The sequence below is a fragment of the Sinocyclocheilus grahami genome, unplaced genomic scaffold (genome assembly GCF_001515645.1).
Source record: "Sinocyclocheilus grahami isolate Dianchi unplaced genomic scaffold, SAMN03320097.WGS_v1.1 scaffold659.1, whole genome shotgun sequence".
In the NCBI taxonomy this organism is placed as follows: domain Eukaryota; kingdom Metazoa; phylum Chordata; class Actinopteri; order Cypriniformes; family Cyprinidae; genus Sinocyclocheilus; species Sinocyclocheilus grahami.
Genome location: NW_015505838.1, coordinates 239,182 through 257,773, shown reverse-complemented (window position 1 = coordinate 257,773; position 18,592 = coordinate 239,182). Strand labels below are relative to the sequence as shown.

The following is an 18,592-nucleotide window of genomic DNA, read 5'->3' as shown; positions in this document are numbered from 1 at the left end:
GTTAAGCCTATATACCTAAATTCAACATAGGGCCCCTCTGCCAGATTGGACTGGGCACGTTCCAGCACCAAGGGAATCAGCATGTTTTCTAGCATGTGCCATCATATATGACTCACGAGTTACATTGCGCTTAGTTTCATCTTTGTTTACTGATACAGTCAGCTTGCAATGAGTGTATTGTAACCCACAATGATTAAATATAACTCCATGTTATGATATACTGAATATCAGCCATAAACAAACATGAAATGGGTTATCGTTTATTAAAAAAAAAAAAAGATCATTACTGAAGCTACACTATCTTTATCATGCAGGACTTTTTTTCTGACAATTTAATTTTGAAGACCGTTATCGAGCGCTCCAAAAAGGGTGGCTTTTCCATTTTAAAAAGGTGATTTTTAGAGTATGTTCATATAAAAGCAATAATAAAATATGTTGAAAGCAACGCTTTTAAATCAGCAACAGGGTAGATGATATACTTAATTTAGCCATTGCCTTGTGCTTAAGTTCATGACTTAGAAAGAGAATTTAACGGAGATAGTTCAACTATCTGGTTTTCAAAAATCATCTGTTTGTTGTATAAAGTCAACGGGGTCGACTAATAATAGGCTAGGTAATCCCCTACTGACTACTACGACGATGTTAATCGATAATTCCGTTTCTTGCTATATTCCACAGTATTAATCACGTGAGCATGAATCCCTTATAGTGAAAAGTCTGGCACGAGTCAGGGGAAGTATTCAAATTCAGTTCTCTGTAATTGTAAGTAAGCCTTGCACATGCATGAGTACAGTGAGAGTGGAGAAGCGCGCTGTCAGTCAAGCGCGCTGTGCAGAGCGGTCTCTGCTCAGAGATGTCTGAATATGTCAAGAATCACTTCAGCTGCCGCACGCTTTCAAACAGCACTCCAGCTCGTCTAGTGCCGCTACGAGGGAAGAGTTTCATATATGCCGTTTAGCTTCATAAGATTATGAGGGATTCCTTTGCGATTGCCGTGCGTATCTTACGGAGCATAGGGGTGAAGGAGGAACAGTTGGAGCGCTGTCCAGGGTCCTGAAGTCAAGAAGCCAGAGGTGCTGAAGACAGCACAGGCATTCACAGAGGACTGTATGTCTATGCCAATCAAGCCTTGAGATGACTCGGGAAAGGCTGCGTTCTGTGGCTGTCTGGGGATTCGTTGCGTGGGAAATAGGAATTCTGTTGAGGTAAGAGCAAATATGTTCCCTGGCGGAGGAAAGAGTAATGATAGGAGAGATTTTTTTTCTACAGTTTTGTGTCGGGATTCAACATCACTGAATACTTCCTATGCATCTGATCGTCATCGAGCTGTGTAAGTCGAAACTACTATCAAAATAAACAAAATTTGTTCTTTCAACCTTATAGAGCAGCAATTCAAAAAGCTATGCAGTTATGAAAAAATAGTGTGTCACCACTGTGCTCCATATTGCTATTGATGGCGTAGGTAAAGTTGTTAAGCACCTTTTTCTCAGTGTAACAGGTGATATGTTCCTATTTTCACATAAATCTCAGGAATCATAATGAAAAGTATTGTTTTCTGAAATAAAACAGAATTTATTCAGTTCTATAATTCATAATTATTATATTTTGGATAAATATTGATGATGCTTTTGTGCCCAAATGTTAGAAATGTGAAAATATTAAATGAAATAGAAAACAAAATATTAAATACTGCAAAGTAAAGTAAAGGTAATAGGTACTTGTTCAATAATTCTCTCTTCCTTCATATATAAATTAATGTTTTGCAAAGAGAAAATTGATCTTTCAGTACAATTTAAGAAGTATGTTATTTTTGTACTCCTTTTACTCTGACCATTTTAATTTTAAAACATTAAGATTCCAGTGGAACTTTACCTTCTTATGAATCCTGAATGATATGTGTTCAAGCGCAGTCATACATTTCTTATTTTGGGTGATTATTTTTTACTTTGCCTACTCTTTTGCCACCACCCTCCAGCCCAGTCTTGCAAGTAGTTCCAAAATATGATATTGGCACAGGAGAGAGTTCTGGGTCCCTTTGAACTGTACTGAATCCTCACAATTCTTTTATCTTATGATGCTATGAATTTTTAATGTTTCATTTGTTGCAATCCTTGGGACCACGCAAGCGTAATCCCTTGCATTATTGATTTGCTGGCACTTGCACTATATATGTCACCTTTGTATTGGTTGCCATTCAGTGTTCTTTGAGGGAGAGTTTTTACCTAAGCCACTACTTAGGATATAGTTTTCAAAGAAAAGCAGGATACGCCTCATTCCACAATTCAGAATTAATTACAGCGTACAGGAAACATTCCTCCTTGATACTAAATCTAACTTTACAATGTGTTATGTTGCAAAGATTTTTTTGCAAGAGCTACTCACCAGTAAGATTAATCTTCAAAGAGGGCAAAGATTCTATGGATAGTAAAGAGCTTAGCAGAGGAGGTGGAAGAGGAGTGTCTCTGTTTGATATCGTGCAATAACAATAGCTCAGCTTCACTTCACAACAGGTGCGGTGTCAGCAAACAAGGTGTTGAGTGGTAGTTGTGTGAGTTTAATCTCAATGTGCTTATATCTTAGTGAAGATCTTTAAGCAGAGATTTTATCTGCAGGCTCTGTAGCATCTCCTCAACTCTTTTTGATTTTCATAGTTGATAGAGTTTGATAGTTGATCGTTTTCTTTGATGATTTACATTCTTGGATACACTTTAATTTAAATACTTGAATAAAAATAACCACCATTATATACAATGTATTATATACAGACTTTGGTGTACCATAAATCCTAGCACATAATAACTCATTAAGATACCCTTCAAAATGTATCTGCAGGCTCTGTAGCATCTCCTCAACTCTTTTTGATTTTCATAGTTGATAGAGTTTGATAGTTGATCGTTTTCTTTGATGATTTACATTCTTGGATACACTTTAATTTAAATACTTTAATAAAAATAACCACCATTATATACAATGTATTATATACAGACTTTGGTGTACCATAAATCCTAGCACATAATAACTCATTAAGATACCCTTCAAAATGCAGATAATTTAATAAATTATGTTTTGGTTCATTATCACTCGACACCAGCTGTAGAACTTCGACAGATTAAAATGTCTGTTTCCTATTAAACAAAACAGTTGAAAAGTGTTAAAATTAGCTGGATTAAGTGAACTGTGGGCCTTAATCAATGTTATTCTTTGCATTGATCTACCACATTTACATATTTTTACTTTCACTGTGTCCTGAATTTTACTCTGACCATTTTAATTTTAAAACTGGAGCATAGTACAACTAAAAATGTTATTGAATTATTCTGTTTCTGTATTCTGGTTCTGTTTTTGAATATATAAGATATAATATATTGAAATCAGGACTATATTCTTTTTCATGTCCAAATATATATTTGAAAAAAATATATATAATTTCATATCTTTGGAGTTGTCAGTCGTATGAAACAACCTAACATTTTGATAATCAAATGTCTTCTATGTGTTTGCATATATATTTGAGCTTTCAGAATATACTGTATATCTCATGAACAACTGGTCCGTTTTAAAGATGTGAATACAGATGTTTCAGTTTCAGGTATAAACCAGAGATGATGGCACAGGTGTTATTTTTTGGATCATTACTGTTTTTTATTCATATTTAGAATGTTTTTTTTTCTGATTTCATTTAGATAATGTTTCATTTAGTTAAAATTGTAGTAATTTCTAGAGTGTTTTTGTCATTTTAGTTGTTTATTAATTATTATTAAAGGAGACATATTATGCCCCTTTTTACAATATGTAATATAAGTCTCTGGTGTCCCCAGAATGTGTCTATGACATTTCAGCTCAAAATACTCCATAGATAATTTATTATATCATTTTGAAAATGCCTATTTTGAGTAGAAGCAGAAACACTCTGTTTTTTGGACCTGTCTCTTTAAATGCAAATGAGCTGCTGCTCCCCGCCCCCTTTTCCAGAATAGAGCTGCGCCATTACAGCTCGTACCTGCTAAAAAAATATCTTATTATTAACACACAAGTTTACGTTAAAAACACACGAGTTACAAAAAAAAGTCGGTTATGTCTGTGAAGGTAAACAGCATGTTTTGCTCAAACTTTCGCCATGGCATTAGAAGTAGTACACTGTTGTCACTTGCGAAAACACCATAACGGCTCCGTGGATGGAAACTTACAGATAAAGGGGTGGTAATATTATAATGAGATCCCTTTGCCACGTCACCAAGGGAGCTAAATCAGACACGCTCGTTTTCTCAGACGCTTGCAGAAAAAGGCTTACCAAAACAAAGTTACTGGGTTAATCTTTTTCACGTTTCCTTGGTTGGTAGATGTACCGGGGACCTGATTATAGCACTTAAAACCTGGAAAATCAGATTTTCATGATATGTCACCTTTAACAATAATAATAATGTCTATAACATTTTTATTTAAATGATTTTCATGACGACTTCCCACAACTTATATATTTCTATTAAAAAAGAAAGTAAAAAAACACAACAAATTCATTTTTATACTCCCAAAGCCACATACTGTAGCATACACTCAACGTCTCAACCATATCAAAACATAAAGTCCTCACCACATCACCCCAGATGACAACACACACACATCAACAACCACAATCAAACAAATGGCCCCAGCATGCACACGCTTAGCATTTACACACTGAGAAAGAATACAGAGAGATATTTCAGCTGTCAGTTTATCCTCAGAGAGGATAATGAAATATGGCACCGCAAGGCATTGTGTTCATATCCGACACCACTCAGCATAGGTTTACATGCCTCTACTCCATACTAGCTAGTCATTATGTGACTCTGGGCTGACATGGATTCGAATGTGTTGTTGAATGTGTTATGAAGAACATAAAGGATGAAAATTACATGTTTAGTGCGCCAGAGGCTTTCTGTCATACCCTGTTTAGTTGGACATTGAATATCGTCTTAGTTTCTTACTTGTTGGTGGCTTCACGGATGACTAATCTGATTTCTCAATTGCTTTAGGAACCCAAATAAGGGCAACAGGGGTTAGCTGTCACACGGGGAAGTTGTCACAAGAGCTATAAGTAAAAATTAAATTATTCAAATGCTTTTTATGCAAATGTTGGTTTCAAACATGTCTACTTAAAACTGAATAATAAGCTAAAAAAATCTAATTTTTGCTATAGTTGTTGGTTAAACAAGTGAACACAATAAGAGGTCAACTGTATAATGACTGTAAATTGAAATAGTTATTTTAATTAATGTCAGATTAGGCCAAGACAGAATTTTAATTGGGGCAAGTTGTCACACATGTTTTTAAGCCTATGGGACGCATTTAAATAGAAAGTTCTTATTGTAACAACTTACCCCATATAGTGTGACAACTGCCATGGGTCACGGTGACATACAAGGTCAGCATGTTCTTTTTTCCCCCCTGATTAACAGTGGTGAAAATATTCAATACCTTTTTCCCCATGTAGCCCAGCATGTGCTTTAACAGTAACCGAATTTCAAACATAAGAGGAAGTCAATATTCACTGGGATGAAAAGTGTGACAACTAGCCCCAATCTCCCTTATCTTGATTGCAAATATTAACTTTGCATTTGGATTGGCAAAGAAAGAACACTTAATCAATCATAACTTGACATAGAGACACCGGGTAGAAGTAATTAGCATCTGGACTGAGAATTTGCAGTAATCTGCACTGACAGTTCACAAAGACTAACTGCTGGAAGGATTGAAGTATGTTATTATTAAAACTGACATTTTTATTGCAGGTTCATGGTTTGAAGACTGGATTTTATTATGTAATAGAAAAAAAAAAAGTCTACTGTTGTATGTCTTTGCTTCTATGATCAGTATTTATAATTACTATTCAGTGTGGGGAAATACTGCATACATAATGAATTTTATTTATCTATTTATTTTTATTAGGGACATTTTGTGTCAGCAGTTCTGCCAACTCAAATAACTTGACTGAACAAGGACAGACTAATATCAGCACTGGACCAAAGACAGTGTAGGTCACTGTGCATCAGTGTGTCATCTGCTCCAAAAGAAATGTGTGGTGTTGCGTGAGTCTCACACTTCACCCACCAAAAATATCCAGATGTATATCAGTCTATTAAAGTGTGAAATGTCTAGAAATACCTATATGAAATACCTATTATGTTCTTTCACTAAAAATGGGATGGAATAAGTACCTTTTTTACTTAAACCAGGCTCAGGAAAAATATGTGCGTGTGGCAACGTTTTTGCTAAAATTATATTATTATATTATATTATATTATAACTGCACATTTCACACCAGTTTCAAAATGAAATGTCCAATGAGTGGCATTAAAAGTATGTTAAATGTTCACAGAAAGAGATAAATGTGACTGTGCCAACATTTTCTTATTATTTATTATTTTTTTTAATATAATTTATTATTGGTTCATGCACATATTGCAGCAGTTCGGAAATCAAATGCCGATGAGTGGCGATGAGTGGGGGCACTGTCTGTGAAACAAGACACAACAAGACTGTTGATAATTGAAGATAAAGCAAAGTGCAAACACACATGTAAAGCCAGATGTTCACATTTGCGCTCCTCTTGCTTTCTTTGTCATCTGCTGGACCGCTCACTGGAGCGGAATGTTCCAATAGATGACAGCGGCTCACCCCCAAGCGGGAAGTGCACCTCATAGTTTCTGTTTTCTGCCGTGTGCATTAGGAGCAACTGTCCAGCCTTACCCTCTGGCTCTCATTCTTTAACAAACCACTTGGCTTCTAAAAGCACCAATGCTCTCTTTTTCTCTGTCTTCAAGGGGTATTTTAGCCTTTTTCTTTAAGCCTGTTTCACTCCTCTGCCTCTAGCGCCAGTTTGCATATTGTAAAAGGCAGATTAGGTAGCTCCTGTTGCATTATTGATAAGATTTTGTCACAAAGCATTGATTGCGCTTTGAGTTATTCTTCAAGGCTTGTTTCTCTTGAATACTTTCGTCAGAGTTTTTGAAATCCAGAGAAAGACACAGAACAGAGGGAGGCCTCTTTAAGAAGCTTAAAAATGTAAAAAAAAGTTTTCATACAGATTTTCTGTATGAGGAAAACATCATGGAGTAAAATCTAAGTAAATGCTAGGTTAAAACAAAAAGAGCACATTTTGGCAAAATTATTAAGAACTTAAATTGAACGCTTATTCAAATAAAACATCTGACACTTTCCATTCTCTGAAAGGTAAAAGGAAACAAAAGTAAGACAAACACGAGTACTCAGAGTCAGCAAATAGTCAGGGTATCAGTGGTGCGCTTGTGCTATAAGCAGTTTAAAAAGAAATTAAATTAGCATGTTTCATCATATTCCAATGCTCTGAGAAAAATCTTATAGTGTGAATTTATTACAAAGTACGCTATTGTTCGAAAGACTGGGGTTGGGAATTTTTTTTATGTTTTTTGAAAGAAGTATCTAATTCTCACCAAGACGTTTGATTAATTTAATGCAAAAAAAGTATTAATTTCTTTTAAAAAGATATGAATTACTCCAAACTTTTAAATGGTAGTGTATGTCTTTGGTACAAAAAGATACATATAAAAATCTCTATGATTCATCATAAATGCCACGTAAAACACCATTAATATTATCTGCAGTTATGTCAATACTAATTGATGAAGCAGCGGTGTGGTGGTGAAGTACAGCGAAAACAGCTGCCAGGGGATCTATTACCTGAGTTAGGCGTGCTGGTCACGGTTTGCATATAGTGGCAAAATTAAGCTGTAACTGTGACATTTAAGCTGCCAGTGTGGCAGTTGATGTGTGAAGCACAAATATGGGGGTAGAATTGTTGCTTTATTCCAAATAAATAGATTATGATCCACAAATAAATGTAAAGAGATTAACAAAAATTAAACATATTGACGAATAAATAGAATGAGATCCACAAGTAAATCTTAGCGTTTCACAAACATGAAATAAATTCACAAATAAATAAAATGCAATTTGCAAATAAAAAACATAGTCACAAACACAACTTTGCCTGGCATTCATTTGTGAATCCCTCGCTGTGCATTTGTGGATTTTGAAACATTTCTACCGTCGAGGTTTGTGGATTTTGAAACATTTCTAGAGTCGAGAGACACACCAATCCACAAATACGTGGACTCCACCCACCGTCTACTCAAGCCAATCAGATAACAGCCACTCTTCGCTGACCAATCGTAGCACGTTCTCGCTATAGCCAATCACGTTTTGCTTTACAATCAGGGCGGGACAGATTAATTTTGCACCTCTGTAAGGAACTGCATTCTATGGACACTTTGTTCAAATTGAGCTTAAGTGCTGTTTGTAATGGTTAAAATGGTTGTGGTTAAAAAAATGTTTCCAAAAGATTGTTGGAGTGTAAGCCTTCTTTTCCTTCAGGATCAGTGAATGAGGATAAACTCAGGATTATACACAACTTGATCATTCACAGATCCCGAGCATGATCGCAATGCGTACAACGCAAATAAAAATCATCATAATCATTAGCATTACATGCTCCCCAATGGAGCCTCTGCAGTGAATGGGTGCCGTCAGAATGAGAGTTTAAACAACTATTATTGTGATGGTTTTATCAGCTCTTTGTACTCTCATTTTGACAGCACCCATGGATAGCCTGAGGGTGCGTAAATTTTCCTTTTTGGATGAACTATTCCTTTAACCACGATTTTCTTCAGGTTTTGTAAATTAAAAGAAGAAAGTTAAACATAAAAAAACATCGTTACACATAAGATGCAAAATTTTTGTCTTCAATTAAAACAGCACTGCTTTTTCCCCAGTAGACATAGACTCGAATTAGCAGCCTGCAACTTTATGAGGATATGTTTTGCTGAAATCTGTCCATTATGTGTGTGTGTGTGTGTGTGTGTGCACATAAAGGATATTACATTATATATATATGTAAATGGGGAGTTCACCTCCCCAAAAAAAAAATTGCTGAAAATGTACCCTCAGGCCATCCAAGATATAGATGAGTTTGTTGCTTCATCAGAATAGATTTGGAGAAATGTAACATCACATCACTTGCTCATCAATGGATCCTCTGCAGTGAATGGGTGCCGTCAGAATGAGAGTTTAAACAACTATTATTGTGATGTTTTTATCAGCTCTTTGTACTCTCATTTTGACAGCACCCATGGATAGCCTGAGGGTGCGTAAATTTTCCTTTTTGGATGAACTATTCCTTTAACCACGATTTTCTTCAGGTTTTGTAAATTAAAAGAAGAAAGTTAAACATAAAAAAAAATCGTTACACATAAGATGCAAAATTTTTGTCTTCAATTAAAACAGCACTGCTTTTTCCCCAGTAGACATAGACTCGAATTAGCAGCCTGCAACTTTATGAGGATATGTTTTGCTGAAATCGTGTGTGTGTGTGTGTGTGTGTGTGTGTGTGTGCGTGTGTGCACATAAAGGATATTACATTACCACACATATAAGGAGATGAAAGGTGCAGATCTTAGCAGAGCCCATCGTTAAAAATCCTACAATGTGATTTTCTGGATTTTTTTTCTCATTTTGTCTCTCATAGTTGAGGTATACCTATGATGAAAATTACAGGCCTCTCTCATCTTTTTAAGTGGGAGAACTTGCACAATTGGTGGCTGACTAAATACTTTTTTGCCCCACTGTATAAGGAGATGAAAGGTGCAGATCTTCTGTGGTTGCATTGATCAGAGTATCGATGCAGTGTATCCTCAGTCCATCTTTTGTGCTACGGATAATCAGTCCATTGTTAGTGATGGCAACAGAATGCAAAGTGTGTGTGTGTTCAATGTAATGTAAGTTTGTGTAGGCTATGAGACCATGAAGACACAAAAGCCTGATTCTTGAACCGAGTAAGCTTCCTCCTTCACTGGGAAAGACTGTGCTGCAAATCATAAATGAGTGCAATATATAAATATTAGTAAAATAGTTTTTAATTATTATTTTAGTATTGATAAAATTATATTTAAAATTCAAAATTATTCGACTGCATTCTCTGTAAACGATTCATGCAATGCTGCCTGAATTTGACAAAAAGAAGGTATCTTAAGAGGCAGCATTCAAATACTTGCCTACCCATTCAAAAATGTGTTTGTAGATGGAGCACGCCGATGATGCAGCTCTCAAGGTTTTGATAGAAGAGCTAAGCTATTTATTCAGCAGGTATACCTGAACTCCTCTTTTGCTTTGTTCGCAATGCATCTCATAATTCTCATCATCAGTCTTTTTAGATCTCCAGTCCGTGGCCGGCATGCTATGATACTAGTGGAATGCTGTTGGGAGTGCAGCTAAAGGGCAAAGAACTAGAGGTTGTGTGACAGAGAAACATAAATAATATAGACATTGTCAATATAGCCACTGTTGGAGACAATGTTTATCAGCAATACCTCAAACATCTGGCAAAGGGAAATTCAGTGTTCTGGAAAGCAAGTGATTTATCCAGTCAGCGAATTAGCTATCTGAGTGAAAAGGAAATTAAGACCTTACATGAAAAATGGAGAATGAAACAGAGGATCCCATAGGACTCTGGCCATTTCAGTTAGTGGTGTAAAACATAAAGTACATTGAGGAGTGAAGAGTGTATGCAATTACTCAGAAACAGTGTTTAAATTTTAATAACAGCTGTGTGTGGACTTATATTTACTGAACAACAAAGTCTCAGTTCTTTCACCATTCAAAAAAGACACAAGAGCTAAAGATTGAAAGTATGTCAAGAATCACCTTGTGTATTAGCACTTGTCCCATAATGATACGCTAGACAACTGGTTTGGAATGAGATACTCATCTGGGAAAAAACTAAATGCACAGAAAACCTTCACTGTCAAATTAAACTCTTCTCGTTGGCATGAGTTAAGTGTTGCATCTTACAATTGCCATGTCTGTGTTAGGCAAAAAGAGAAAGAGCATAATCAGATATATAGATCTCCACAGGGTGGCTCTGGGAAAAAATAGGACATTCTTCTAAATTGGCAGCTGCTTTGAAAATGTAGTGTGCCAAGCTACAAGCTACCCATCATAATTTAAAGTAGCTAGCTGAATTAAAAAGTTATTTAAAAAGACAGTTATCTTTTCAGTATAAAACTATATGATGATAACTAAAAATTTAATTACAGCCTCAGTTTTGACAAAGAATAAGGGGTTCTGAAATAGATAGACAGATAGACAGACAGAGAGCTTCAGTACACTATAGTTGCACTTCAACACTGATAGTCACTAGCAAACTGTCCTCTCTCCCACTTGCTTAGTCTAGAGATCATGTTCTGCCTGACTGGAATTACATTCAGTGTTTGTGATGGACCCCATCCATGCAGAGAATCATCTGGTGGCTATCTGATCCCTGATTAAATTGATAATCTCTGCCCTCACATGCCTCTCTGCACTGGCTCCAGGGTAGTGTCTTGGAAGCACCTTCATGTTATGTTCATTATAGTTAAAAAGCAAAAGTGGGGGTGGATGAAATAATGCATTGTGTGTGTTTCTAGAAGAAAGGCCCAGTTTTGATAGATACCTATAAAGACCATGAATAAAAGGAATTCAGGATCAAAATGAGCTTTATTCAATGTGCACACACACACACACACACACAAGGAATTTGTTGTGGTTTCCAAGAGCTCTATGTACATACATACACAGATATGGACTACCGTTCAAATGTTTGGGGTCAGTAAGATTTTCCATGTTTTATTTTGAAAGACATTAATACTTTTATTCAGCAAGGATACATTAACTTGATCAAAAGTGACAGTAAAGTCATTTAGAATGTTACAAATGTTTATATATTTAATAAATACTGTTATTTTTAAATTTCCTGAAAAAAGTATAAGAAATATGAAGCTGCACAACTGTTTACACATCATTGATAATAATAATAAGTATAATAATACAAAATGTTTCTTGAGTAGCAAATCAACATATTACAATGAGGATCATGTGACACTAAAGACTGAAGTAATGACTGTTGAAAATTCAGCTTTGCATCACACAGGAATAAATGACATATTGCAATGGAAAACACTTGTTTTAAATTGTAATAGTTTTTCATAATATTACTTAATATTTTATAATATTACTGTATTTTTAAATATATGTAGTCCTGGTGAGCATAGGAGACTTCTTTCAAAGCATTCAAAAATCTTACCAACCCCAAACTTTTGAACAGTAGTGTATAACACAAGAGAATAGAAATAGACTTGGGTCTGAATTGAGTACAGAAATTAGTACAATCATAGCTGAACAAACCAGAAGTGTTTTTAATTTTAGAAATAAAGGCTTTGGATATTCAGTTGAACTTCCTTCTGCTCCAATTACTGCTGGAAACCCTCAGGCCATCATATCTTCAGTCTTAAATTGAAAATATTTGGTAATGTTTTTAAATAAGTAACAAGGCTGCATATCTATTTCAAGTTTTCATCTAGCTTACAGTTAGATGAATGCAATATATGGCAAGGAGAAAAAAACCCATAAAATATCATCAAATGTAATCATGACTGTTACAATTGGGAGCTATGCTGACCTCAAGCATAGTGGTTACTAGAAGGTTTCTTGTTTGCGATTGCTAGAATTGTAATTTTGATAAGCTATAATGTCAAAACGACTCCACCAAGTCTCCATTTCACCCAAACAGCAGTTATCTTTTCTACCAATTTTGTGGTTGACCACACATAGACACACATGAGCACACCGTTTTGATTATTTTGGCAAGGGTGTGCATGCTTAATATTAAACAGCAATGGGGGAGGAGAGGGTCTCTGACAGCTTCCGATCTTGATCCAATTTACCAAAAATGTCAACTAATCAGTCGACAAAGCAGAGTGCTTGTATCTCTAAGGAAATCAGTTACCAATGGCAGACTAGGTGTTTCTGCTTTTCCGTAAAAGTGTAATGTTGGATGAATTATTTTGCACCATTCCTCATGTGTAAATTCCTCTGAATTAAAGAGTTTCCTAAATTAATATTCTACACTTTAAATTTGACTTTCTAAAGCAAGAAATGAATCTATTTGATACAGAATGGACAAAGCCTTTCAGTCATTCACAATGACAGTGTTCCTAGCAGGAGCCATCAGAAAATCAATATAAATACACAACATATTCAGAAGCACAATACATTAATGGACTGCATCACTAAGCATTTAAATCATTGGAACGGTACACTACACAAAAGTTAATGGGTACTTGGGAATTATTCCACTATCACCACCATCAGTGACACTGGCAGTGTCACAAAATGGAATGTGAAGACATGTATTTAAAGCATTGACATAGATTGCTGACAGAATTGATAAGCCTTTTTGTTTTGTGTTCTGTAGGGAAAACAAAGTTTCACATATTTTGTTCATTTATAGTGCATGCAGCTTGCACACTCTCTTGCTTGTATAGCTGCCAAAATAATAGCAGTCTTTTTTTTTGTTGGTGTGATCAGTTATGTATAACCATGGGAACATGGTTGTGTTGCCATGTTTCATTTTCAATTTTCAATGACATGTTTCACTTGTCGGAAAATGCAGAAATCAGTTTAAAAACAGAAAAATCATTATTTATTTTATAAATAAGTAAATATAATAAATATTGTAATTATTAGTTTATTAATTGTACTCTTTTTGACTGTCACGGTTTGGAATCAGTCAGTGGTATCACTCTCTGAGTGAGTTATTATTTCAGCTGGCTGATGCCACTGGATTTTTATGTAGATGAATAGCAGCTGTCACAGTAATACTTATCCATTAATGCTAAATGACAAACCAAAGCTTACCATTACAGTGTGACATTGTGTGGGATAGGGTGGCAAGTGGCAACACATTCCCGTACACGTTAACTCCATTACTCACTGACATTAAAAAAAATAACTAGCACCTTAATAAGGAAAGACACACTAACTAGTCCAGCATACCCCGGGCTGATGGCCAGTCTATGCCCATGAACTAAACAACACGAGTTCTATCAGCATCTCGCACAGTACACAACACTAAAATGACAGTGGGCAACATTCAGAGAAGGTGAACCACTAGGAAAAAAAGGAGCCAAATTGTGTCCAGCCTCCTCGCATCAGCAGAGCAAGACAACACAGCAGGGGCGTAGCAGCCGCGGGGGACGGGGTGGACACATCCCACGCACTGTCAGAAACAGGTGATTCTGTCCCCCGCACTTTTTTGACCCACAGCCAATATTTCCGCCCGTGTTCTCTAATTTGTTACTAAGATTTGAGTGAACCAACATTCAGCCAATCACAAGGCGAACCATCTCTTGGGCACGTCTGCCATGAGCTTCAAATCTCCTGCTGCTCTCGCAATTTCTTTCGTTCATTCACTTCTTTGCTCTTTGGCGGTCTGGGGTCAAATGCACCCCAGAAAAAAGCAGAGGACGACTACGTCCTTTTTTCAAACACACACTGTAAGTAAGTGTTATGTCGCGATGACACGAATCACGCGATCAAGTTTCCATGTTAGGATTTAACTTACTGTAACGTCGCGTGACAAAAGACAATAGAAGCCGTTAAGAACCTCATCACATTGTGGGGATCCAGTGTGTGTTAAATGCTCTCCTACTTGTCGCTTTGGATAAAAGCATCTGCTAAATGAGACAACTGATTATTGGGTTCTGCTGTCTTTTGTCGCGTCGTGCTGCTTGCGTTATCCTTTCCCAATACAGCAAAGCTGTTTTGCGTCGAATACTTATCTCATCATACTTTTTCATATTTTAGTACTTTAATTCATGTCTTCCACTATCACCACCATCAGTGACACTGGCAGTGTCACAAAATGGAATGTGAAGACATGTATTTAAAGCATTGACATAGATTGCTGACAGAATTGATAAGCCTTTTTGTTTTGTGTTCTGTAGGGAAAACAAAGTTTCACATATTTTGTTCATTTATAGTGCATGCAGCTTGCACACTCTCTTGCTTGTATAGCTGCCAAAATAATAGCAGTCTTTTTTTTTGTTGGTGTGATCAGTTATGTATAACCATGGGAACATGGTTGTGTTGCCATGTTTCATTTTCAATTTTCAATGACATGTTTCACTTGTCGGAAAATGCAGAAATCAGTTTAAAAACAGAAAAATCATTATTTATTTTATAAATAAGTAAATATAATAAATATTGTAATTATTAGTTTATTAATTGTACTCTTTTTGACTGTCACGGTTTGGAATCAGTCAGTGGTATCACTCTCTGAGTGAGTTATTATTTCAGCTGGCTGATGCCACTGGATTTTTATGTAGATGAATAGCAGCTGTCACAGTAATACTTATCCATTAATGCTAAATGACAAACCAAAGCTTACCATTACAGTGTGACATTGTGTGGGATAGGGTGGCAAGTGGCAACACATTCCCGTACACGTTAACTCCATTACTCACTGACATTAAAAAAAATAACTAGCACCTTAATAAGGAAAGACACACTAACTAGTCCAGCATACCCCGGGCTGATGGCCAGTCTATGCCCATGAACTAAACAACACGAGTTCTATCAGCATCTCGCACAGTACACAACACTAAAATGACAGTGGGCAACATTCAGAGAAGGTGAACCACTAGGAAAAAAAGGAGCCAAATTGTGTCCAGCCTCCTCGCATCAGCAGAGCAAGACAACACAGCAGGGGCGTAGCAGCCGCGGGGGACGGGGTGGACACATCCCACGCACTGTCAGAAACAGGTGATTCTGTCCCCCGCACTTTTTTGACCCACAGCCAATATTTCCGCCCGTGTTCTCTAATTTGTTACTAAGATTTGAGTGAACCAACATTCAGCCAATCACAAGGCGAACCATCTCTTGGGCACGTCTGCCATGAGCTTCAAATCTCCTGCTGCTCTCGCAATTTCTTTCGTTCATTCACTTCTTTGCTCTTTGGCGGTCTGGGGTCAAATGCACCCCAGAAAAAAGCAGAGGACGACTACGTCCTTTTTTCAAACACACACTGTAAGTAAGTGTTATGTCGCGATGACACGAATCACGCGATCAAGTTTCCATGTTAGGATTTAACTTACTGTAACGTCGCGTGACAAAAGACAATAGAAGCCGTTAAGAACCTCATCACATTGTGGGGATCCAGTGTGTGTTAAATGCTCTCCTACTTGTCGCTTTGGATAAAAGCATCTGCTAAATGAGACAACTGATTATTGGGTTCTGCTGTCTTTTGTCGCGTCGTGCTGCTTGCGTTATCCTTTCCCAATACAGCAAAGCTGTTTTGCGTCGAATACTTATCTCATCATACTTTTTCATATTTTAGTACTTTTAAAGCATTGACATAGATTGCTGACAGAATTGATAAGCCTTTTTGTTTTGTGTTCTGTAGGGAAAACAAAGTTTCACATATTTTGTTCATTTATAGTGCATGCAGCTTGCACACTCTCTTGCTTGTATAGCTGCCAAAATAATAGCAGTCTTTTTTTTTGTTGGTGTGATCAGTTATGTATAACCATGGGAACATGGTTGTGTTGCCATGTTTCATTTTCAATTTTCAATGACATGTTTCACTTGTCGGAAAATGCAGAAATCAGTTTAAAAACAGAAAAATCATTATTTATTTTATAAATAAGTAAATATAATAAATATTGTAATTATTAGTTTATTAATTGTACTCTTTTTGACTGTCACGGTTTGGAATCAGTCAGTGGTATCACTCTCTGAGTGAGTTATTATTTCAGCTGGCTGATGCCACTGGATTTTTATGTAGATGAATAGCAGCTGTCACAGTAATACTTATCCATTAATGCTAAATGACAAACCAAAGCTTACCATTACAGTGTGACATTGTGTGGGATAGGGTGGCAAGTGGCAACACATTCCCGTACACGTTAACTCCATTACTCACTGACATTAAAAAAAATAACTAGCACCTTAATAAGGAAAGACACACTAACTAGTCCAGCATACCCCGGGCTGATGGCCAGTCTATGCCCATGAACTAAACAACACGAGTTCTATCAGCATCTCGCACAGTACACAACACTAAAATGACAGTGGGCAACATTCAGAGAAGGTGAACCACTAGGAAAAAAAGGAGCCAAATTGTGTCCAGCCTCCTCGCATCAGCAGAGCAAGACAACACAGCAGGGGCGTAGCAGCCGCGGGGGACGGGGTGGACACATCCCACGCACTGTCAGAAACAGGTGATTCTGTCCCCCGCACTTTTTTGACCCACAGCCAATATTTCCGCCCGTGTTCTCTAATTTGTTACTAAGATTTGAGTGAACCAACATTCAGCCAATCACAAGGCGAACCATCTCTTGGGCACGTCTGCCATGAGCTTCAAATCTCCTGCTGCTCTCGCAATTTCTTTCGTTCATTCACTTCTTTGCTCTTTGGCGGTCTGGGGTCAAATGCACCCCAGAAAAAAGCAGAGGACGACTACGTCCTTTTTTCAAACACACACTGTAAGTAAGTGTTATGTCGCGATGACACGAATCACGCGATCAAGTTTCCATGTTAGGATTTAACTTACTGTAACGTCGCGTGACAAAAGACAATAGAAGCCGTTAAGAACCTCATCACATTGTGGGGATCCAGTGTGTGTTAAATGCTCTCCTACTTGTCGCTTTGGATAAAAGCATCTGCTAAATGAGACAACTGATTATTGGGTTCTGCTGTCTTTTGTCGCGTCGTGCTGCTTGCGTTATCCTTTCCCAATACAGCAAAGCTGTTTTGCGTCGAATACTTATCTCATCATACTTTTTCATATTTTAGTACTTTAATTCATGTCCTAAATTTTAACTGGTCTGTAGGAAAGGCAGGCTTTCGCATCACTGACAGAGAGAGGGGAGGACAGCTGCGACCTCCAGAATGTATACAGGTGAGATATGTCTGAAAAAAGAGACTATTTTAAGGCAGTGTTTTCTTAATTGGGACTACATACAAACCATGTCCACACTAAATTGTTTGTAGTTCCTGTACCCTTTAAGCTTTAAACACATTTGTTGTCTTTTCTGAAAGACACTTTTTTTGTCCAACTGTTAAGAATTAAGATAAAAGTTATTGTTCAAGTGTAGTGTAACTAAAATATTGTGCATAAAATATCTTTATTTCATCAAAATAGCGTATAGATGCACACAGTGGTCTCAAAGTCCCAAGTCCTGCAGTTGTTTTTCAAATTTGAGTATGATATCACAAAAATAGGTTAATAAATTATTTTTAGAATTTATTATGTGAACACGAATGTACTTACTTTGTACATTATATACATAATTTGTTTGCCTTTGAGGGTCACATCACCTGACAGCTGTCCCCCCACTTTTAAAATGGCTGCTATGCCCCTGCCAGGTCACACCGATCCAGCAGTTTAGCTGTGGATTCACGCTAAGGGAGGCAGGCAAGGGGTGGGGGAGAGGGTTGTTTGTCCCACAGCAATGACAACCCAATGAGACTAAAGCCTACAGGGGGTGACAACAAAACTGCAGCTATACTCTCCTTATAATAACTGGATGCATTTCACAGACATGCTAGGCATAATGAGATGGAAGATATGCTGCAAACAGTTGTGTAGTTATTGTGATGCATGGTGATCTGAAATAAAGGAAGTAGCTGATCAAATAGTTGTATAGTTTTCAGCTGGTTTTATAGTTATTGTTATGCAATTTGCTCTAAAGCTAAAATCAGC

The 18,592-nt window shown here is 36.9% G+C and overlaps 1 protein-coding gene across 1 annotated transcript in view; it reads left to right on the top strand.

The window, feature by feature from the left end:
* The first annotated feature begins 828 nt into the window (after nt 1-828).
* The window catches only part of LOC107558772 (glycine receptor subunit alpha-3-like), a 66,122-nt gene continuing 48,358 nt past the window's right edge, over nt 829-18,592 (top strand). The window contains exon 1 of the mRNA XM_016242449.1: nt 829-1,205. Coding sequence (XP_016097935.1) covers nt 1,135-1,205 — 71 coding nt within the window. The 5' untranslated portion in view covers nt 829-1,134. The remainder of the gene's footprint in view (nt 1,206-18,592) is intronic.